Here is a 23,987-nt window from a genome sequence, read left to right on the forward strand (position 1 = left end):
CTATAAAAACTGTAATAAGCAAGTAAGATGGCATTGCTAATCATATTTGGGGAAAGCTAGAATAGCAATCATGTCCTCTGTGAATTTCTGATAAGTGATTTAGCTGGGCTGATAAGCTATCCATACTGAAGTACAGCGCGGTCCCTGATGGAACATACATCAAACATATTCATTTATATTCAGCAGCTTTCTATAATGGCTATACTATCCCAATTAAGTATACTGAAACTTTCATCATAAAAAGCAAGTGCTATTTACATATTTTCATGCACACAAATTCACTCATGCAAGTACTCACTAAATAAAATCTTATTATAGCATCACTTTGTAGATGTATTCACATTATCTCCATGGGAAGTTACATTCAAATTAAGAAAGAGCTTTGTCTGCATTACCACATTGCATATTAACATAAACATGCTAGAAATAATCTCCCTTCAGCTCCTTTACATTGCACTCACTTTATGTAACATGTGGCAAACAGCCTTGGTCCAGCAGACGACTATATCAATTTGACCATTGGGTGGAATCTGCTGTAGGAGGAAATAGTGTTTCATTATAGCTATGAAAGATGCTGAAAATGAGCTTATGCCTTGCTGCTCTTCAAAAAAGTGAGGTCACAGGCTTGTCATGAAAATGAAAGCAATGTTGCTACATCCATGCTTATTCTTTCAGTTTGGGGTCCTTAAGCGAATGGATAGTGCATCAGTTTACTAATGGGAAACACTGTCAGGAGGAAAGTCATGGTTAGAGTGTCTAAGGTGTTACTACTATCTTAGGCCACGCGTTCTTAAATAAAGTTTGATTATAATTAATCAGCCTACCATGTGTAACATTTTCTGGAACTCACCATAAAATAAATAAACAAACAAACAAACAAACAAATAAATTAAATAAATAAATAATAAATTAAGGCTGGGATTTACCTGTAAGTGTTCCAGAGGAAGAATACTAGTGGATAAAATCAGCACTATCATGATAGGTTGAGCACTCTCTGAGCCAGTTGGCTAACTTGAAGTGATAAGAATTAGTAGAACTGCAATCTCTTTGCTAATCTAAAACATTGGCTTCCAAAATACATACTCCATTTAGGTTCCAGTCAGAATATATAGTCCATAAATGTTTATTCTGATTTGCAAAATAATAACAAATTAGAAGAAGAGAGCATCTAGTACTTTTAGGAAAGTGCTCGTATTTTCAAATGTTAGCCTGATGTTGAATTCAATAGTTTTAGGCTTTCAGAAAAAAATGGGATAGATTTCTGGTCTAATGAATAGGCAGCGACACAAAATTAAGTGAATGCTCCACATCACTGATCTTTCATTGTACCGGTGAATTAATCATGGAGAAAAGGTGTGGAAAGCTTTCAACAAATATATGTTCAACAGTAAGTCTCCCCTAGGGGACTTCTACTTCTGAAATCAATGCAACAACCTCTGGGCTCTAATTGATTTCTTTCTTGATCCTTGCAGAAATTGACATGGAAATCTAGACAAGCTGATGTAGACACATGCAGAATGAAGGGAAAACATAAGGTAGGCAATTTTCATTTCTTCTGCATCTGCCACTTTAGTTTAGCTGCTTCACTATTATCTTAGGCTGCTGTCTGTGATGTGGAATGGATCATGCTATTCACTTCTCTGCTTGTAATTGCTTTTTCCATCAGCCTACTGAAGGCTTTAATTTGCAAAAATAGTTTACTTTTAATGTGATAAAACATTACGACAGGAGCCACAGCAACATCCTGAAATGCTTAGAGCACTGGAGATTTTGAACATAATGCCAAATGTCCTGATTTTGCTTAACATTGCCTCAAAAGCTAAATGCTGCTGTCCATCCTCCTGTACAAGTTTACTGAGAAGTTGTGGAAGCATGACTGTGTACAGATATAGAAGCACTGTTTCTCACACCAGTCTTCCCTTAGTGTAGCTTATGACTAACACATGTCGAGTCAGAATTAGATGCAGACTCTGATTCTTTATACCTGCTTCCTCTTCTAGTTAAAGCTGCTTTATACCAGTACATTGCATTGATGATGGTGTTGTCTTACAGCAACATAGATGAGAAGATTAGATTTTCACTCTTGAGGAAGGCAACAGTGTTCAAACAAAATTATCCTAAGTGAACAATAGCAGAATCTGAACTATAATATGAATATCATAGCCTCAGTTCTATGTAACCATTTTCACTAGAATGGAAATCAATTGCATCTTGCTCATTGTCAATTAAACACAGTTGAAATAAAGCCCAGAATATCACAGTGACCACCAGCCAATTTCATTTTAGACCTGACGATGAAAGATCATACCAACAAAATAAAACCAGACGACCAAAATACAGTAGTTTAAATATTTTTTTATTATTTTTTCTTCAGGATGAATGTCATAATTTTATTAAGGTTCTCCTAAAAAGAAATGAGGATACATTGTTTATCTGTGGAACAAATGCATTCAACCCTTCTTGCAGGAACTACAAGGTATGTGATCTGTTTGTGGGATTTATGACCTTTCTTTCTGTTGGATTTATTGTGACTATGCTGGCAACAGCATGATGTGTGTCATTCAGCAGTTCCTCTTTCAACCCTGTAGCATTTATTCTGATTTGTTTCAATGCTACAGAGCTCAATGTTGATTAGATTTCTGAGGATTGCTTGGATCGTTTACCTGCTTCTTTGCAGCTCCCACACATCAGAGTTTATTGCCACTTTGCATTACCCCCCATAAGTGCAAAGACCTTCAGATTCCTGCTTCCAGATGCAGTCGCTCATTAAAAAGTTCCTAAGCTTGCCACTGACACCCACATCAACACGGGCTGATGTTGAGCATTATCTCTGGGGTAACATGCTTTAAATGTCCCTGTGGTCCTGTTTTCCATCCCAGAGCCAGTTCTGAAGACACTTAAGGAGTCAGTGCCCTATAACCTGGGAAGATTAATGTTGGGAACCTAGCAGATACAGAAGTTGTAAAGATTCTGCAGTGTTACATACTGTAGCAGTGCCTGACAGCAAATCTCCACAGGGAAAGACACAACAGCAGGACAATTGTGGATATTGGACATTCATTCACTGACCCCAGGTTCTTCTTTTGACATAGTGTGTCTCCATCATCTTCATATTGGCAGGGTCCATCTCTTCAAATATTTCCCATTTTCTCAGCCATGCAGCAATATAATGTGATACAACCCCCATCAGTGGACGTCTTTGGAGTAGCTGTGAAATTAGTTCAGTTAGGCCTTGATATCTAGACTTTGTTTTTTCAGTCACTGCTATGTCTCACAGGTCATTTCTTAGCCTTCAAGAAAAAGAAAATTTAGCTTCAACGATGCTGCTTCTGATGAAATCATGGCTCAATTCTCATTCTCTTCAGTGTTGTCAGATTAAGAAACAACATAAAGACATTAACATTGAGGAAAACAGCCTCCAGAGTGGTATTCACTGTGACTGCTGCTCTTCCTTGCTTTTTCTGCACTGCTGATTTACCTTGTTTAGCCATTATAATGGCCATAGTCTAGGAAACACATTAGAGGAGTTCATCACAGCCTTTCCTTTTAGTCTTTGGAGGAAGAATCAGATTTATTCACATATGAGCTTGCATCATGGTTACCATTTGATACAGATGGCTGGTGTTCTTGTAACAGCCATCTCTGCTCTTCTTCCTCTCCTTTCATCCCACTCCTAGTGTGCAGCGAGGCTTCCTGGCTTGAGCGCAGTATTCAATACTACAGCACTGTTTTGTTATTGCTTCATGCTCCATGCCATTAATGCAGCCAAAAAATCTCTAACAGCCATCTTTGTTGGAAAGCTGTCTTTTAATACAACTGCAGATCTCCGTGGCATCTGGTTGTGGGGGTTATAAATGGCCCTCCTGACCATTGCTGCAGGCATCTCATTCCCCTGATGCATGGCCTCACCTGTTGCTAAGCTGCTGCTGCCCAGGCAGTAATGCTTCTACGAGTCAGAGCAGGTCACCCCGACACCTCCCTTGACCTTTCCTCTGTAAATTTCTGAATTACAGAAAGAGAGCACTAAAGAGGTGCCAAACAGAAAGCAGGGCTGTCCCTCCTCACTGCAAAGTGGAAGTGCAGAGCAGTCTGCAGTGCTGAGATCAGTACAGGGAGAGTTGCTTGGGACTGCAGCTCATTTCCCCTCATTATTAACTGAAATAATTTTCTGTCCTCAAATAAGTGCAGCTAATTACCTTCACATTGGGTTTTGACAGAAAAGACACATGACAGAAAACAAATACTGACAGATCATCCCCACTGGAGGACTTAGGTGCTGTAACATACAACCTAGAAGTTGGTGGGAGTAGGTGATGGTGCCAGATGGGTTGTTTTTCATGCTTTGTGAATCTGTACTGTATGTGGTTTTCATAGCGTGAGCTCCTCCAATTACTTCAGTATGTATTCCCAAAATACTGCAGTATAAGAATCTTAAACAGGTAAGAGCTGTACCTTTTCCAGATAGCCTGCTAAACCCTCTTGAACTTACTGCAAAGTTGATCTGTGTATTTGTATAATTATCGGTGCCTGGGGTGAATTTGTCTCCCAGGAGTTACACTTAAGCCTCAGACTTCTGCACAGATTAATTCTTGTCTAATGGTAAGAGGATTTCTCCATGACACAGACTCAACTGATGCAGTAACACTTGGAGAGCATCCTTCTGAGTATGTAAATCAAGGAGGAGAGCACCACTGTTGTGACTAGAGCAGAAGGATCTCCGGACTTTGGAGAGAAAAATGCATGCGCGGATAATTATCCTAGTGTTGTTTCTCCTCACTACTATGGCTTGCAGTCTTTTGCTGTGTATAAGAGCGCTTCTGTTGGATCACTGCTCAGGATAAATTTTGAGTCCGTGCCAGAACCACAGACCACATAGCCTGCTGCAGTTCAACAGGAAGCTTGTGTACAGATAAAATATTGACTGAAGACTTTTGTAAAATGTATGTAAAAAGTAGGAGTGATTAGCTCTGAAAGAATGCCTGACTTACTGGACGCGCTTTTTTCAGACTGATTTTATTTAACACTGTGATTTTTGACAGGTTCTTCATTCATAGCCAGGAGCACAGTTGTATAAAAAACTTTCCTCCCTGCCCAGAAATGAAGAAATGCTGCCATAATCCTGGTCTTGGGTAAGAGGTTTATTTTCTATATCTGAGGAGCTCCCTTTTGTTTTTCAGATGGATACACTGGAGTTCCTGGGAGATGAGTTCAGTGGAATGGCCAGGTGCCCCTACGATGCAAAGCATGCCAACGTTGCATTGTTTGCAGGTAAAGAAGAATAACTGAAAAAAACTCTTTTGCTTTCCTTCCTGCAGTGCAGGCTTGCCATAGTACTGTGTCTCTTGAGTCCAGAATGCCAAAATCTAAAAAGTGGCAAAGGGAGTGAATAATGACTAAAAATAGGGGCCATTAGGAAATCACTTGCACAGGAAGACTTGCCTTCTCTAGGATTAGTTTCACTACCACAAACAACTTTGCTCGGAGCCTCAGTTTCCTGGCTCAATATTTCAGTATTTCCTGGATTTGCGATAATATCATGCCAGACCAGTGTGAGGCACCATTTCTGGCAGCATCCTGCTTCTACAAAGGACAAGGACAAGGCTTGTACGAACTTTGAGGAGGAGGAGGCAGGATATGCTCTTTAACAACTCTAAACTTAAGTTGGCATTCATAATAAAAGAAAGAGAATATGCTCTGATACCATCTTTCCTAGATCTAAAACAGGAAGGGAAGGTGATTTTATTTTAAAGCAGAAAACATCATGATGTTCCATTACCAGCTTACTAGGCAAAGGAGAGAAACCTGTTGGTTAATGATGATTTATGCTGCATGCAGCAGAATACAGTTAATTCTGATTTCTACTAGAGTAGGTAAAATAGGGAATGCTTATTAATGGGGTTAGTTTGAGCTGTTGATTGTGAAATGGTATCTCGGTATCTCTCTTCATGAATTCCAGATTAAACTGTTTCTTAATTGAAGTTCTCTTAGAGTGAACCCTACCAATCTTTTATTAGATTTGGCTGTAAAATTGGTGGCAAAGGTAATACAAAAGCCACCCATGATAACATCAATCCTCTTCAACAGGTGTGCTGAAAGCAGTGACTGGGTTCTTATGTGGAAATACTTTAGCAATTCCTCTGAGGGTGTAGGAGGTTGTATGTATTGCAGCTATTCTTAAGTAAAGACCATGTCTGTGGCCAAAGTACTGTATTAGCCACTACTGTGTTTGAGCTGGCATGATCTGCTTTACAAAGGAGAGATTTCATAGCAAGTTGCAAAAAATATTTTTGTTTCCTGTAGTGTATATCAATGGTTCCTTTTGTTTCAAAATAATAATGGTCATGATGATGGTGTTACTATGTAATTTCTTAATTATAGTTAAAAGATCATAAAGTAGAAATTCTCTGTAGCAGGTAATTCGTAAACCACAAATACAGAACCACACCTTCAGAAGAAGATACATCCCAAGGTTAATTCCACAATTCCTATCCTTAGGGCAGTCTGAGTCACCTGTCTGACATGCCTTGTTCACCACACTGGCCAGAGAAGGCATTTAAGGGCAACTTAACCTACACATTTACCTACCTGCAACTGAAGTTAGGTAAAAAGAGTACCACTCTGTCACTGAAGAAGTCCTCACATTATTTGAAAATTAAAATAAATCTATAGAAATCATAATTCTATCTCTTTACTCTTTTACTTCAGAGTAAAAATTATACTGTTCAAATAAATTTAGGGGTGAGTGCTGGGTCCGGTCTTGTTTAACATCTTCGTTGATGACCTTGATGAAGGAATAGTGTCTGCCCTCAGCAACTACGCCGATGACACAAAGCTGGGAGGAGTGGCTGACACGCCAGAAGGCTGTGCTGCCATTCAGCGAGACCTGGACAGGCTGGAAAGATGGACAGGAAGAAACCAAATGAGGTTTAATAAGAGCAAGGGTAGAGTCCTGCACCTGGGAAGGAACAACCGGATGTATCAGTACAGGCTGGGGGATGACCTGCTGGAAAGGAGCTCTGAGGAGAAGGACCTGGGGGTCCTGGTGGACGACAGGTTGACCATGAGCCAGCAGTGTGCCCTCGTGGCCAAGAGGGCCAATGGGATCCTGGCGTGCATTAAAAGGAGCGTGTCCAGCAGGTCAAGGGAGGTGATCCTCCCCCTCTACTCTGCCCTGGTCAGGCCTCACCTGGAGTACTGTGTCCAGTTCTGGGCTCCCCGGTACAAAAAAGACAGGGATCTCCTGGAAAGAGTCCAATGGAGGGCCACAAAGATGATACGGGGCCTGGAACATCTTCCCTATGAAGAAAGGCTGAGAGACCTGGGTCTGTTCAGCCTGCAGAGAAGAAGACTGAGAGGGGATCTCATCAAAGTGTATAAATACCTGAGGTGTGGGAGACAGAGGGATTTGGCCAACCTCTTTTCAGTGGTTTGTGGGGACAGGACAAGGGGTAATGGCCACAAGATAGAACACAGGAAGTTCCGCACCAACATGCAAAAGAACTTCTTCACGGTGAGAGTGACGGAGCACTGGAACAGGCTGCCCAGGGAGGTTGTGGAGTCTCCTTCTCTGGAGATTTTCAAGGCCCATCTGGATGCCTACCTGGGCAACTTGCTCTAAGAAAGCTGCTTTGGCAGGGGGGTTGGACCTGATGATCTTTCGAGGTCCCTTCCAACCCCTGCAATTCTGTGATTCTGTGATTCTGTGAAATCCTTACAGAATATATCTGCTAAAATCACTGTTTGATATGGCATTCATATTGATCCCCATGATAACGTTTCAGAGTGCAGCAAAAAGCAGTTTCAGAGCAGTTCAGGGCACTAATCCAGCATATTTTAGTCTGCTGGGTGCACTTACAAGAATATGGCTCTTCTTGCAGCTTGTAGCTATTTTAGATGGTATGTGTGAATTGTGATTAGTCACATGGTCTTCAGGAACTTGGCAGGAAAGAAAATAAATGTGTGATTGTATTAACATGAGTTCAGACATCCATAGCTAAACAATTCAGCTTTTTATTCTATTTTAAATTGTTTTTAGTATCTGCTTTTATTTGCAATTATTTTTTTCTGGTTTTGCTAAGGAAAAAAAAAAAAACATTTCTAAGTAGCCAAATGATGATTGGAATTGCAGGGTTCAGAACGAAGAGTACAGTCCTGCTAGTAAAAAAGCAGTTATGATTTTTAAACCCTGAGCTGAAATTAAACGTTGTCTTTAGGTACAGTAAGGGGAACTTATTATCGCAAGGGGCTCTCTGCTTAGTCCTGCATATGCAGTCAGTGCCTTCAAGGCCCAAGACAATCTCTGTCAACCTAGAGGAAGGCAGTTCTGATTTTTTGTAGACACAACAGAGACAAGTTGCCGGGTTCACGCCATGATGCTTGTGATACTACCAGCCACCTTGGTTCCAAGGTCTGTCTCACAAGTGAAAACAGCCCCGTGTTATCGTGACCTGTGAACAGTTCTGACAACAAGTAACAATTTAAACTATTGTCAGAGCTTGTGCTTCTACATCCAGATACTTTTGGTTGTCCTTGGGGTGCCATTTTGTAGCCCGTTTCTTATCACTTGTCCTCCAGCATTCTTTAAAGGAGAAGAATGCATAATTTATGTATGAAATGCCTAAAACACGTTTTAGAAGAGAAACATAGGCAATCCTCCTCCGTGTCTTTGCATCTCTGCTTCACCTGGGCTCTCTGTACACTATTTAACTTTTGGCTACTGACCTTTGGCCCAAAAGTACTCACAGAGGGAGAAACTTGAAGAAGTGTCAATTAGCTGCCACTCCCCAGGACCTGTCTGTTTTGTCCTCCTAGTTAAAACCAACAGTTCTGTTGAGGCACCTCCATACTTATAAGCAGAATTTATAAACATTGAGCTAGAGACATTTCCAGATAAATTGGATAGGGTAGATTAGTATGCCTTAGCTAAACCGGTGAAGAACTACTTCATAAGGTTTCTTCTCCCACAACATCCCTCTTTTTAAAAATTGATGTTCGGTTCTATTTACCTTGTTGGATTTTTTCTCTTCAGTGTTCCTGAAGGAGATTCTCATTTGATTCATAAGCAAAAGTAATTACATTTTTCCTATCACTTCCCACCTTGTTTCTTCTTTCCTTCCTCCCCAGAGGGAAAGCTGTATTCTGCCACAGTGACTGACTTCCTTGCGATAGATGCAGTCATATACCGGAGCCTTGGAGACAGCCCAACTCTGCGGACAGTGAAACATGACTCAAAGTGGTTGAAAGGTAGATAAACAAAAAAAAAAACAACAACAAAAAGAGAAAGCCACATCTCTGATGACAATCCTGGATTCCTGACAGACCTCTCTGTCATTTCATTTCAGCAACGGTTTCTGGCAAAAAGAAGGAACTAAACTGCATCTCTTTACTTACGCTGATCTATTTATCTCTTTTCCTCTTCTCTCAACTCCAAGTTACTGGTCTTGGCAGAAACTGTGAGCGTAGTAGACCAGAATATATTCCAGAGAGCTTTCCAAGCTGAAATCATCAATTTACAGCTGTTGGATGTGAAGGCTGGAATTTGCAGGGCTCAATGTACTTCATGTACTCAGACTCTGTTTGAAGTAAACCCTTCCTTGGGAGCGTTTTAGGTACAAGCAAGGGCTTCATGAAGGACAGAGAAGTTGTCCTGAAGCATTAAGATTCATCAATGAAAAATAAAATTATGGGAATACTGCACAAAGGCTTCCTTTTCTAGTTCCTAGGTACCATGCAGCTGCCATTGAATTAAGCAGTGCATGCTCTAAATGCCCTCATTGTTAAGAGCACTGCTGTTTTGCTTCACGTAGGCGTTATGAATAGTTAACATTTGGAGTGATTTTAATAGTGAGCAAGACTGAAGTTTGGAGGCTTTTGCTGCATGCAGAAATGTTTTGCCAGGTGTTGACTTTAGCTGTCCCGCTTTGCTTGTTGCTGCAGACATGTATGGGCAGAAACAGTTACGGGGCTTGTTAATCCCTCCACACACAGCCTGCAGGCCATAAAGAGCCCTGTTTGGAGCCCTCAGGCATACCATTACATATTGCCTCTCTACCTTTCCTTGTACAATGCAGGGCAGACACAGCAGCGGCTAACACCTCACTGTCTTGCAGGGACTTTCCCCAGGCTGGCCCCCAGCTGTGCTTAAGCAGTGGCTCCTCTGTGGTGGTGTCGCTGCCACTTCTGACAACTAAGCGAGCTTGCCTCACGTGGGCATGTAATTGTTGATGTTTAGTGCAAAGGAATTTGGCTTTCCTTTGCACCCATAGTGTGTTTGCATGCTGTATGCCATGCATGGTGCACAGATAGGATGTCTTCTCTTTTTTCCAGAACCATACTTTGTCCAGGCAGTGGACTACGGCAATTATATTTACTTCTTCTTCCGGGAAATAGCAGTGGAGTACAACAGCATGGGAAAGGTAAGGGCAAAAACATTGCCTCAGATGACTTAGTGACATTCAGGAGGAGAAAAACATATGCTATTCTTGGACCAGTGCTATTAGGAGTGACCTTGAAATGAGAACCATAAATCACGATGACAAGGTCATCATTTTGAGAAGATTCTTATTGCTCAAGCCAAAAGGTGGGTTGGAGTGAAACATTGCACTGTCTTGAAAGGGTACAGGGTGGTTTCTGATGGTGGCAACATATGCTGGCATCTCCTTTCCTGATCATAAAAAGCACAAGGCAAATGTATTTATTTCAGCATACTAGGCAGATGTTAAAAATGGCTTCTAAAGCAAGGAGATAATTTTCTTTAAGAAATCTGAAATGGGGTAAAGAGGGATAGGAATTTTGTGCTCTGCCATTCTTCAAAGAATAATTAAACGCTTTCTGCATTTTTGTGAATTTCACAATAGCGTTCTGACTAAGCAGTCAGAAAAGCTGACCAAGGTCACAAAGGTGGAGGGCAGGAATAAAAGCCCAGCAAGATTTGCATAGTTTTTAAGTGCTGAAAATACAAGAGTCAGAGCAGGCGGCGTGGGTTGCAGGGATTGTGAATATAAAATGTGCTTTTGTTTGGGGAAATAGAAAGCTAAGCAGTCTGTATGGAAATGAGTTTTATATGGGTTGAGAACAGATCTCCTGAAGGATTTATAACTGTATATTAAATGCCACAGCCTTATCTTTTATAGCACACTGTTCCAAAGATGATTTTTTTCTGTTTCTTATTTGTCACAGATTATGGAAACATGGGATTAAATTAAGCACCTTGCTGTGTTATTTCAAATGTTTTAAAAGCAAATTTCCTGTAGAGTCTTCAAGTTCAAACAAACATTTCATTTTCTAAATTATTTTTGCTCTACTCTTTCCAGGTAGTTTTCCCAAGGGTGGCTCAGGTTTGCAAAAATGACATGGGAGGATCTCAGAGAGTGCTGGAAAAACAGTGGACTTCCTTTCTCAAGGCTCGTTTGAACTGCTCAGTTCCTGGCGATTCGCACTTCTATTTCAATATACTGCAGGCAGTTACAGATGTTATCCATTTCAATGGCCGAGATGTTGTTTTAGCAACCTTCTCCACTCCATATAATAGGTAATAGGCACAATAACCTTTTGTTTCCTTTACGTTTCGCTTTTCATTGCAGTTTGTTTTTACTCCATAAAGGTCCAAGAAGTGATTGTTCATACAATGTAATTATTATACACCATGCACTTACTGATAGTTTGTGTTTCGTTTTAAGGCACCCTGCCATTGCTTACTGCGTTTTATATTTGATAATTTAGAGCAGCTTTCAAACATTTACTATCTGGACACATTCCTTGGACATTTTCTTTACATTAGAATAATTCAGACCAGCCAGCAAGAAGTTTTGCATAGTGTAACTTGCAGAAGGTTATTACAAAGAGAAAACACAGTTTTCCTTTCTTGCGGAGAAAGGACCAGGTCTGTCCTGTTCACATCCTCCTTTCCTCTATTTCGTGCATCTCTACCAACATTTTGTCCTGGGAGAGCCAAAGTCCTCATCCTTCCTGCTCTCTGCAAGGAAGGTCTCTAGATCAAAGAGAGGGGAGTAGTGGAGCTGACTAAAGCTTTACAGTCTGTCAGTTCCTACTTTGCCTATTTATTCTCATAGAGGGGTGTCTTGAACCCTTCATATTGAGTCAGCCAAACTTTCAGCTTTTTAACCCCTGGAGCTGCAAGCCGTGATGCTCTTAACAGAGGTTTCTGTGAGCAAGGGGGAAAGGAGGAACCGAGCTAAAAGAAAAATCTCTTCCTTTTCCTGGCCACATCAACGTGACTTTGTGCTGCAGAACCTACACACAGGAGTCCTAACCTTGCTGAAATACAGCCATAACACAAGCAGGTACCAATAAGAGGAGCCATTCTTCAAACACCTGTATTTCACTGCTCACATGGTTTCCAAAAAGCATCAGTTCATCTGTTAAGAATTTATTGCCGTTACGCATTATAATGTTCCTCCAGAAGTTATTAGAATAGTAACTGTATCTAATTATTGAGTTCTCCTGGAGAAGTTAAAACAAAAAAAAACAAACAAAAAAAACCCTAACAGTCTAATTAAAAAATATATTGCTGTTTCATGGCGTAATGCTTGAGCTGAAAGGGGAATTTTATTGCCGAAATTCATCTGGTTTTGCTGTACACTTGCCACCTCTTCTCAAAGCCTGACCTTAGTGAGGTCATGCACAGAGCTGACTTCAAATGAGAGTAAGCCCAGCCCTCTCCTGTTTAATCACTGCTTTTGACATCAAAACAATAGGAAATGCAGTGGAAGAAAATAATGCCACCAATAGGGAATGCAGTTTTATATTATCTCTTTTTTTTTTTCTTTTGTAAACTGTTTAAATAAAAACAAATAAACAGAGAATCAGCATAAGCAAATAGGCTGTATCTTGAGATTATCTATACATTGAGATGTCCTACTCTGCTAGTATTTCCTGTGGTATGTCATGAATAATCCTTTACTTGAAACCCTGTGTTTTAGAATCTAAGTACTTGTTTTTAAATACAAATTTCTTTGATCTCTGGAACAAGAGCATCCCCCTAGAGTGAGCTGGCACAGATTCCTCAATCCAATCTGAGATCACCTTGGGTGGGAGCTGGTGGTGGGTTGTAGTCAGTGGGTAAGAGATTGCCTGTCTGTGACCCACAGTGCTCCATCCATATTGTTTTATGACACTGTGGACCTGCTAATTGCCATCCCCAATGGAGAAAGTTTCTGCAGTCTCCTCACTATAGTGATCCCTCTGACACTGTGGAGATTCATGATGAGGACAGTTCTCAGCGTGTTTAGTTCTATAGAGTAAGCCTGAAGATTTTAGGGTTGTTTTTTCTTTAGTGCTTAATCCAGCAATGTGTAAAACCTTCTATCTGTAGTGGGACTTGCAATGCCTTAGGATGTGGTCCTGCATGCAGCCAAATACACCCCTGACCAACCCTTACACTGAAATATATGTAGCTGCCTCACCTTAAAACTCTTGCTGTGCAGTATTGTGTTAATATAAAGCTTTGAAGTAAGTTTCCTTCCATATAAAAACCCACCCTGTGGAGATGAAAGTAAGACTAATACTATCTCCCTACTTGTTGTTTCCTTCAATAATAAGCATTTCAAAACCTTTAAATATTCAAGCAATTATTTTTCTATCAATTTATGTACTCTTATGAGTTTTGTTTTATTCTCTGTAACAGTATTATAGTTCCTATATAGTTTCCTCTTTGGTGTATAATAACTTACTAGCTAAAAGCAGGATTGAAAGCCTCAGCCAGCTGGGTTCATGCTATTTGTCTGATAAAATCAAGCAGTGAAAGTCAGACATGAATACAGTAGTTCATGTGTAAAAAAATGAAAGGTGGATAAATGAATAATTCATGCTTCCAAGTGACTGACCATGGGAAAACCCTAGGCTTTTCAGAAAGCATGTTGGTAAGGTTATAATTATGTTTAGACAATGCTACCATGCAGTCGCATGCAAATAATCAAAGAGTTGAAATTTACAACTTTATCATCTAAAAATGTGATTGTATTTGCTTCTACAAGCTCTTTACACCTCACTGAATAATTGAGTTAAGCAAATTGCCAAGCATAGTTAACTTCTTTCCATTGGGAAAACCTGCCAGAGATGAGGCTGTAAGAGGATGGAGTAATAATGTGCAAATGCCAGGCCAGTGGCACAGTGCAGCATGCTTCCAGTTTGATCAGCTCCAGCTTCTGAACTGTCTGCAGTGTGTTTTTGAGGCATGACAGGGACTGTGAAAATTCATACTGAGAAAATGTTGTGACTTACAAGAACTTAAATTTCCAAATAATGGGGTCTAAATGAGACTGGCTATTACTCCTCATGCATTCCCAGTGGTACACAGAGTTTCCCAGATTCTTTCTCCTCTTCAAGATTATTGCAATTACTTCTTTCTATAGAGGCTTTGAAACAAATTGTGCTGGCAGGAGCTGTCTGCTGATTGGTACATTTCAGTCTTTTCCATGGGGCTGGCTTTTCCTGTCAATACTCAGAGGTTACAAAGTTCGGGATTGAGTAGCCTGTGACAGGAAGACTTCTATACAACATGTTTTTCACTCAAGATTTTATGCATAACTGCAGAGTGAGTAACAATTTCTTGGAAATGTCACTTTGCAGCATCCCTGGCTCTGCAGTCTGTGCCTATGACATGCTTGACATTGCCAATGTATTTACTGGGAGATTCAAAGAACAAAAGTCTCCAGATTCCACATGGACACCGGTTCCTGATGAACGAGTGCCCAAACCCAGGTATGTTTAATGTGTAGTGATATTGTTCTGCTGCGTGCAGAGTTTTTGACAATTTGAATAGCCTTTTAAAGTACAGATCCAAATGAAGATATATATTGTAGTAATGAAAAAGGAGTTAAGTTGCATTGGGAGCTAAGATATGAAAATGGGATTTTTTTCACTTAAACCATATTTGTGTAAAATAAATCAGGCCAGCAACATATCCGTTTGGTCAGAATAACTGGCATTTTAACAGAGCTATGAGTTACCTGTTGCAAATTGGTTCAGTAATGGATGTTTCTTGTAGCAAAGTCTGTACTAGTTCTGAGATTTGCTCTTCTGGGGTTAACATACAATTCACTTGCAATAGAGGATGGGGAGGCAGGGCAGGCAGCGTTCTATCAGAATAGAGGTTTGTTTTACGTCATTTCTCCTGAGTTGCTTTTCCTGTTTGCACTTCCCTTCTGTTTGCATGTAGTTCCCTTATTACACCTTCTTTCTATTTCCTACAAGCACTCCTTTTGTGCAAAATGGTGTTGACAGTCATTTGTTAATCCATTTACACGTGTTATTTTGCTCTAAGAATATGATGTAAATGTAGATAGAGCAAATTAATTTATGCACAAGCTCTACCACTTTAATATATGTTTTATATTATCTGTGTTATCTTTCATAACTTAAAATAAATAAATAAATAAAAAATCTAAAGCTCTGTGGTGGCTACTAGGATTCTACACAAGTCCAGATTTAGCCCACCATGTTTTAGAGACTTACCAAGTATACTGTCCCAATGCTGTGTTTACTCTGAGGTTGTCAGTCAAGAGAAGAACCTGGTAATGCCTGGAAAATCTCAAAAATTCTGTGTCTGTTTTCAGTCTGAGCCCTAGAAAGGCATCTACCTGCACTGGCCCTGGATTTTCTTCTCCTTTTTGCAGTGTTTCAGCAACTCACTGATGTGATGGGCTGCCTTGGTGAAGAAAGGCTGCATAAGGGCTCCAAGATCATTTATTTGAAAACAATATTCATATAAGGAATATTTGCAGGGACAATGGAAAAGCATAAAGAAAAATCTTACTTCTTTTCAGTGGGAGGGGAGAAGAGAAAGTTGCCTTGTAAGTTTGTGAGATGATCCAATAGCATGCTAACAGTCACAATGAAGATAGGATAATGTTACTTCTTCTAAGTCAGTAGGAGATAATGAGAGCTGAACCAGTAAACAGTGTTTCATATAATATTTGGCCATCAATCTGCTTAATGGAAATAATCATTACTAGCAACTCATGTTGAAATTCATAAGAGGCAAAAGATGCCTTTGAAATTAGGTCATTTTTGTTTGGATATCTCAGTATGGTGCAGAAACATTAGTGCTCCTATTGATCCTAACGTTTGTCAGAGGCTTACTGGAACCTTTCAGGGGCCTTGCTTCCCTTTTTTGCTCAGATGAACAGGAGGGTTTACTCAGTTTTATGTTTATTCAATTAAGCCAGTTTTGAGAATATAACAGGATTAATCCAGTTTTGAGATTATAACAGGATTAATCCAATCATGTGACTAGGATTTAGGAAAAAATAGGCCTCCAGATTAGACGTATGGAAACTCTAGGTACTGAAGTGCCAGAAAGCATAGGCTGCTCCCTAGAGAATTTCACCCAATAAATCAATGCCCTTGCCAAGGATTTAGGAGATCGGTGCCCTTGATTTCTCCTTCTCTCCCTTTATTGGTAATTCTGGTAGTCACAAAACCACCAGAATATTTTGGATCTGGAGAGGCAGAGCACACAATCTCTGCACATAATGTTCATTACACATCTGTGCAGGACTATATTCATTGACCCAGTTAGTCCCTTCCGGACCTGTGTTAGCTTCCTACATAACATTTGGTTACATAAGTTTTGAATATTTATCTAAATCAGAGTGGCAGATATGACAGAACCAGCATTATACTTTGTTCAAGGTGGAATTACTTCACTGATGTCAGTGGCTCTACCCACTTTAGATCAAATGAAGACTGGACACTGCAGAATGGTTATGAGTGGATTATCTTCTCATCTCACAGTGGCTCAAAGGCTGAAGAATCATAATGATCCAGGAAATGGGATCAAATGAATTTTTTCTTGGAGAATGTAATCCACAAATTATTAATAACAGGCAGAGAATGATGCTGCTTCCAGTGTAGAGATTACCTGTTGAGGCAAGAAGGGTAAATTACCTTAGAGAAGGAGGAGAGATTTTAGGAATACAGTGAGTAGATTTGCATTTAAATTGTCCAAGAATGATTATTTAACTTCCCAGTGAAAGTCCTCTATGTGCTACAACACTTAAATTCTCCCTGAAAGAAGGGTAAAACCAATGCTTACATGGATGCTTGCTGGGTTGTCTTCTTCGGTAGTCCTCTTTCTACCAGAAAGTACTGAAATCAGCACTCTTTTACCCATAAGAACAATTTCCTTCCATATGATATAGATTTCTTTTATTCCAAGAAAGAACAGTCAGCTAGTCAAGTTACAGATCAGAAAGTGTCTCTGCCAGTGAACAGCATTAAGTCAAACACACGGATAAAGTAATTAGGTTCCATGTGAGTGGATGAACTACAAACTGTGCACATCAAACTCCTGCTAAAGAAATGGATTTGTTCTATTACGTGGCAGCATGGAAGTTCTTTTGGTCTGGAGTGGAGGACAGAAGGCTTGGGGCTTTCCCGAGGGGCTGAACAAGTCCAAGAGACTTCTCAATCCTTCATTTGAAACATTGCAATGCACTTCAGATTTTACTGAGGACATCATGACAGTTGTTACAGAAATGAGATTTGCACTTAAGACATCAAATAAGTGTTCTGGATTTGCCTTCTTGTTTTATTTAGGCCTGGTTGCTGTGCTGGCTCTACATCATTAGAGAAATATGTAACCTCTAATGAGTTCCCGGACGATACTCTGAATTTCATCAAAACACATCCACTGATGGATGAGGCCGTACCTTCTATTGTCAATCGACCCTGGTTCCTGAGAACGATGGTCAGGTAAGTGCCTCCAAATGGACTCTTCCTCATTGTAGCGTGCTGTCAGGTTGTGCTAATGATCTTGCTTACAATGCTCTCAAATTCTGTAAACATCCCTGTTGTGCTGGGCATGACTCCAGCTAGGAAAGATGGCAGTGCTGAGCAGATGCTGTAGAACTCCCTGAGCAGCTTCCAAGACAGGAAAAAAAAAAAAACAACTCACTTCTTTCCAACCATGCTGGGCTGAAACCGGATCCTGGGGGAAATGAAGTGCAGGGAATGTTGACCTGCCTCTTGGCTTATGGGTCAGTGTTTGAGACAGCTCTGTAGAAAACTTTGGGCAAGGATCAACAGATAGCCCAGGGATATGTATACAGAATACAAGCATGCCTACCAGGATATGTTCACAGGATATGAAGATGTCTGTTGTGATATGTACTGGTATGTTTTACTGTTTACAGAAGTGTGCGGGCAGAAGCAATCACATAATCTGTATCCTTTCTATGACAACAAGAGAAAAATAATAAAGAAGAGACTTGAACAAAGACTCATAAATCAAAAAGCCTCAAATACACCATACCCTTCCTTTGAAAATATGTTCCTACTCTCCTGTGTCATGCGGTGGTCACTATGCTACTTTTCTGCCCTCCAGCTGTGGTTGGAATAAAGTGACTAACTTTTGCCATATTTCCCATATTATTTGCCATATTATGAGTAGTGTTTAGCACTGGAAGGGTTTGACTTAGTTTTAGTAGTGTATGTTCTGTCAGGTACTTATGCTGGATCAAAGGCCACCGATTTTCGATTTGGAGCAAAAAACGATGACACATGATGATCCCTGGCTCATAGGGGCACCAGTTCTCTGATCTTAGTCTAGTCCTGGACAAGCTGCTTCCCACGTGGGTCATCTTTAGCTTCCAGTTATGTTATATCAGGGGCCTCACTTGGGAGCCAAAGTGCCAGGGCTGGTGTGCCTTGAGGTTAAAGCAGAGACCTTGTGTTTAATGCTGTATGGACAGCTGGTGCAAAGAGTTGTCCTGAGGTCACAGTAAACTATGTTCCTGAGAAAATGTTGAAAACCCTGGGGTTTATAAAGGCCTGGTGGTTTCAAGCCCAGCAACATTGCTCTGCTGCATTCCAGTTACATACCTCCAACCAAAGATGAGAACAGCAAGCTCTGTAGAGTGCTTTCCTTTGATCTCCAGTACCTGATAACTAGTACCAAATCACCAGTACTCATCTTTAATAAATGATGTGATCCCACAATTTGATATTGCCTTAACACTGAACTTGCTTAGTGGTTGTTATATGATTACTTTTAGTCAGATAAAATAAGTTTTACCTTCTAAGCATTGTACAGGCACAGCTTTTCCTGCCAAAAAAAAAAAAAAAAGAGAGAAAAGTTGAATGTAGATCTGTTATCAGTATTGCTGTTTTTAATGTAACTGAACTTGAAATTAAAAAAATAAAAATAAAAAATCACTGTGCTGATTTTCTTTACCTGCCTGTAGAAATCATCAGGCTAGTACTTTGGTTTTGTTTGGAAGGATAATTCCTAAATTGTCTCAGATTCTTAACAGCCCTTCAGCCTTCTGCGTGAGGTTTGCTGTTGAAGACATGTCTGCTAACTATTTGACATCTGGATAAGCACGCAAACGCATGGAAATTCCCCACCATTTGGGGAGCCAAACTGGTACAGTCTGTGTTGACTTACAGGGTTATTCAGTTAGAAGTGCTTAAATATGCTATATGGTTGCTCAAAGGCTATCACACAGTTATTTGAAGTGGAAAAAGTGATAAAATAAATAGCAATCTAATCCACATGATGCAAAATGCTGTATTGTTTTTCTAGATACCGCCTGACCAAAATTGCTGTCGACTCTACTGCTGGGCCATATCAGAACTACACTGTGGTTTTCTTGGGATCAGAGAAGGGAATCATCCTGAAGTTCTTGGCACGGACAGGAAACAGTGGTTTCCTAAATGACAGCCTTTTCCTGGAGGAGATGAACATTTACAATCCTGAAAAGTGTGTATCTGATTCTTTGTACTCATGTATTGGTGACTTTTGACACTTCTGATTTCCCAGAGAGCAAGTTGTCCCATGAAAAGGGAAGCGGGCTAGAAGAAGCCAAGTTCTCTGAGTCATTTTCTATTGTTTGGGGGGCAGGGAGATGTCTGGTTGTCAGTCTCTACATTGAAATAAAATATTTTTTTTTCAGCATGTCTAGAAAATAGCCCATCATCCTATGCAGCAGTTGAGGGATAATTAAAAGCAAAATTCTGCAAAGGGAGATTAATTTTCTAATCCTATAAAAAACTGATTCCTCTCCAAATAACTCACCAACCAGCAAGCTACTCTCCAAGGGAAATTTCCCACATTTTAGCCTTCCTCATATATGCCTAAGGGGGCTTTGAAGTGGGTCATAAGCACACAGAAATCTCAGCTACTTTGAGTGCTGCAGAAGGATAAACAGAAAAACCGAAGGGCCCTCAGAAAGCTTGTCTCGTGTGTAGTATCTCTCCACCTCTCTGGCCCCATGCATTTTTAATGCTTTAATACTTGCTTATATATCTTTCTATCACTGCATTTAATGGCTATTGTGTATTCTTTTTCCTCCTTGGCTCATTCAGTTCTCCCCTTTTCAGGTTTTGTTTATGTTGGTTTGGTTTTTTTTGGTTTGTTGTTGTTGTTGTAGTTGTTTGTTTGTTTGTTTTTGTTTGTTTGTTTGTTTTTGAGATTGAGGAATCATTAGGTTTTCATCCGGTTGCCGGAGGAACTCGCTATTAACTTCATCTCACGTTTTCGAATCAGGTGCAGTTACGACGGCGTGGAAGACAAGCGGATTGTGGGTATGCAGCTTGACAAGCCCAGCAGCGCCCTTTACGTTGCCTTCTCCACTTGCGTCATCAAGGTTCCCCTGGGGCGGTGTGAGCACCATGGCAAATGCAAAAAGTATGTGCTTTGTGGTGGCACTTGCCCTCTTGTTGGAAGCCCGTGTTCCAGGCGTAGGGAATGCGAGAGCACTCAAGAATGCCTCCTTCTGCTCTTCTTTCTCAAGGGCCTGCATAGCATCCCGAGACCCCTATTGCGGCTGGGTGAAGGAGAGTGGGGCGTGCACACAGCTGGTCCTTGGCGCTAAGTGAGTAATGGCTTTTGCTGGAAGGGCTGTGAAGCGCTGGCAGTGGCGCCGGACAGACTTGGAGAGAGCTGTTTGAAATGTGGGGCTCTCAGGGTAGAAAAATGCGGGAAGTGTTTGTTCCTACCTTATTTGCATTCTCTGAAATTTCTCACAAATTTTTTTTTGTGTGAACTGTCAGCTGATTGGTGACTGCTGAAAGAAGAGGAAGAATAAAATGAAAGAGCTGTACTAAGGCCCACGTGCTGTTGAAAAGAGGGAACTGGATGGCTGTGTCTGGACCAGCCCACACTGGAGCCATCACAGCTGATTAAAGAGGCAATAGAATCCAAATTAAATTACTGAAGCAATTTGTCCACTGAAAACAAAACCAGTCCTTCTAATTTACTGTGCATTACTAAGAGGAATCACAGAGCACAGTAAGAGCTTAAAGTAAATTCAGAGAAGTGCTGGATCTCCCCTTGCTTAACAGTAGAATTTAATTATTTTATAATAATGAAAGTCTGTGAGGTTTTGTTTAAGTATGGTTACTTAAGCCTTGCAGGAAGCAGACCTACTTCAGACCTCTCATTTCTTGGACACATCTGACACAGTTCACACTTGCCCACTCTGATGTACAACTAAACTTCAAGATAATGGTGTAAGTGTAGCAGAAACATCACATAACCCCAGTAGCCCCACAGCCAGCCCATCTTAACCCTGCGTCTGTACAGGTCTTCAGTATATAATGGATGACTTATCATCCCTGTGGTTCTTTCATGTTCTTAATTTGCCATTTCAATTCAAATTGTCTTGTCCACCGTGGAAACTATACCTATGTCTATATACTTACATGCTTTATTACAAAAGTGGGTGCTGTTTCTGTTGGATACTTGGTAAAATACCATTGAAGTTCACCTGTGTGCATATGAGGTTTTCTCAGCCTTCTAGAGGTGCTTGAGGTTTTTTGCACTTGCCATGATAAGGTTATGGGGAGTTTTGTACCTTACTTTCAAAAGTGTCTCTACTATTTATCAATAAATCCATCAAGACAGAGGCAGTGCAGCTTGTAGTGGTGCAGTCCACAGGTGAGCATGGCAGGTTGCTCTCTATCCAATGCAAAGCACCTGGGAGGAGATCCAGATCAACTGTTCGGATGTCTGGTGGACTTCTAAATTAACCAACAGGAGGCAGAGGTGTTAGGTGCCCTCTTGGAGTAGGTGACAGTTGAGCAGTAGTTTTAAGGACATAGTGCTGGGAATTAAGTGTCCATATGGGTAATTATGCCTCCACATCAGGATCCTGACTAATGTAGACAGAAGCTTGTATTGGAGGTTTTCCAGGGCTCTTGTCACTCATCTCTTACTGTATCGGGAACTTGGAAGAACAGCTTCACTGGTTATCCAAAATCACTGGCACAGGTTAGGAGTCTGAATTGGGCATGTCAGCTAGGAAAGCCTGTACGTATCTATCAGTACAGGCCCTTAAATTCAGCGTAATTCACTTTGTGATCTGGACTTTATGCCGTGCAACCATGTTCAGTGCACTACCTAAACAATTTTGAAAATGCAAGTTTGTGCCCCCAGCACAGTACCTAGCCAATAGTTTAGCTTCCTTCCCATGTCAAAACATTGGTCCACCTTGACTACTGTATGGACAAGTCAAGGTAGGATCGTAACTGCTCATGAGAATGTCATTTTTTTTTTTGATTTAACAGTTTAAAAATATATGAATGTTTGCCTCCCTTGACAATGAAGTATGCAGTAGATTTTCAAAGAAGAAAAAAAAAAACACAAGGAGTCATCAGAAGCCAAAGAATCACTTAGCAATGACAAAATAATTGAATGCCTATCCTGGAATTTTTTAGCCTCCATGGGGAAGTTCCAAAGAAATGGCTGGTTTCATGGTGTGTCTTTATTTCAGTTGCAGATGTGATAATTTCTTTCTGGTGGTGCTTGTGACTATCGTTATTCATACTGTTATGTTTCTTTCTATTATTTAGGCTGGCATTTGAGCAGGACATAGAACATGGCAATACAGATGGCCTGGGTGACTGCCAAAGTAAGCAAAGCTTTTGCCCTCTATTTACCATGTGTAACAGCGTCTTTCTGAATGCCTCAAATTGCCCTTACCTGTCGGGCATTCTTTTGTAGCAACGTAAGGCACAACAGGGACAGCAACTGCAGCTAAAGGTGCAGGAAGAGGAGGAACAGCTGTTTAAATGTATTTAAATAGCCCAATTGATGTGATTTATACAAACACTGGTCTTCATAGCAGTTATGTAGTGGGAAGACCATGGTTCTAGAGGATATTGATTATAGCAATGAAATAATGAGATGAGTGTTCATTGTGTTTATCAGTTGTGGTGGTTGGGTTGTTTATGTAGATGTGCAGAAGGAGCTTGGTTTCTTGGTATAGACTGTGACTTGGACTACACTCCCATGCATAACAGGGAGACAGTGAAACATGTCTTCATCTTTGGATCCAAATCAAGAAGTGGGAACTTATGTGTTTGTGAACCTTAGTTGATTTTACAAACAGGCTGGACAATGTAGCAATGTTAAGGATCAGGCACTACTGATCCTGCCTAAGAAATGTTAATGGTAAACCTTAGGTACTGACAACATGAGTTGGAAGCTTAAACACAGTCTTTAAATATTTACATTTTGCACTGAGATGCTTAAAAATGCCCAGCTTGCACTATGTGCAAAGAAACCTTGGATGCTGATTTCTGAGCTGTCAGGAACACCAGCAGCTGTGTAGCTTGTTCAAGACAGCTGTTGTTCCAAATGTTCTTGCCAAAGTTGGTTTAATTGTGAGCCCCAACTATTATTTACAAACCTTATGAAATCAAGAATCACATTCTTTTTGTTGCAATTTGCACTAATGCCTGTAGACACACACCCAAAACAAAACAAAACAAAACAAAACAAAAAAAGAAACAGAGCTCAGGAAGTGAGAGAGTCATTACTTTTGGAATACAGAGCAAAATAACAGAGGGCGAGAGTGTGCTCTGGGATACAGTGCAGTCCATAATCTATGGAGAAAGCTAGAACGTTCTCATGCCTTGCGCATCCTTGTTCAAGAGTCATTTATTATTGTGATCACTGTGCTTATGGGAGTACAAGGATTTCAGCCTCTGCTTGCCCTTGTTTCAGCTGCACCTCCCTGTGC

The 23,987-nt window shown here is 40.5% G+C and overlaps 1 protein-coding gene across 4 annotated transcripts in view; it reads left to right on the forward strand.

The window, feature by feature from the left end:
- Positions 1-23,987, forward strand: part of SEMA6A (semaphorin 6A) — a 118,722-nt gene that overhangs the window by 60,446 nt on the left and 34,289 nt on the right. For all 4 annotated transcript variants that reach the window (XM_040541369.1, XM_040541371.1, XM_040541370.1 and 1 more), the window contains exons 5-16: positions 1,473-1,535; positions 2,375-2,476; positions 5,178-5,268; positions 9,124-9,243; positions 10,327-10,415; positions 11,313-11,530; positions 14,590-14,721; positions 17,560-17,715; positions 19,547-19,723; positions 20,510-20,650; positions 20,757-20,837; positions 22,816-22,874. In XM_040541369.1, the coding sequence (XP_040397303.1) occupies positions 1,473-1,535; positions 2,375-2,476; positions 5,178-5,268; positions 9,124-9,243; positions 10,327-10,415; positions 11,313-11,530; positions 14,590-14,721; positions 17,560-17,715; positions 19,547-19,723; positions 20,510-20,650; positions 20,757-20,837; positions 22,816-22,874 (1,429 nt within the window). The remainder of the gene's footprint in view (positions 1-1,472; positions 1,536-2,374; positions 2,477-5,177; positions 5,269-9,123; positions 9,244-10,326; positions 10,416-11,312; positions 11,531-14,589; positions 14,722-17,559; positions 17,716-19,546; positions 19,724-20,509; positions 20,651-20,756; positions 20,838-22,815; positions 22,875-23,987) is intronic.

Source organism: Cygnus olor, chromosome Z (assembly GCF_009769625.2).
Source record: "Cygnus olor isolate bCygOlo1 chromosome Z, bCygOlo1.pri.v2, whole genome shotgun sequence".
Taxonomy (NCBI): domain Eukaryota; kingdom Metazoa; phylum Chordata; class Aves; order Anseriformes; family Anatidae; genus Cygnus; species Cygnus olor.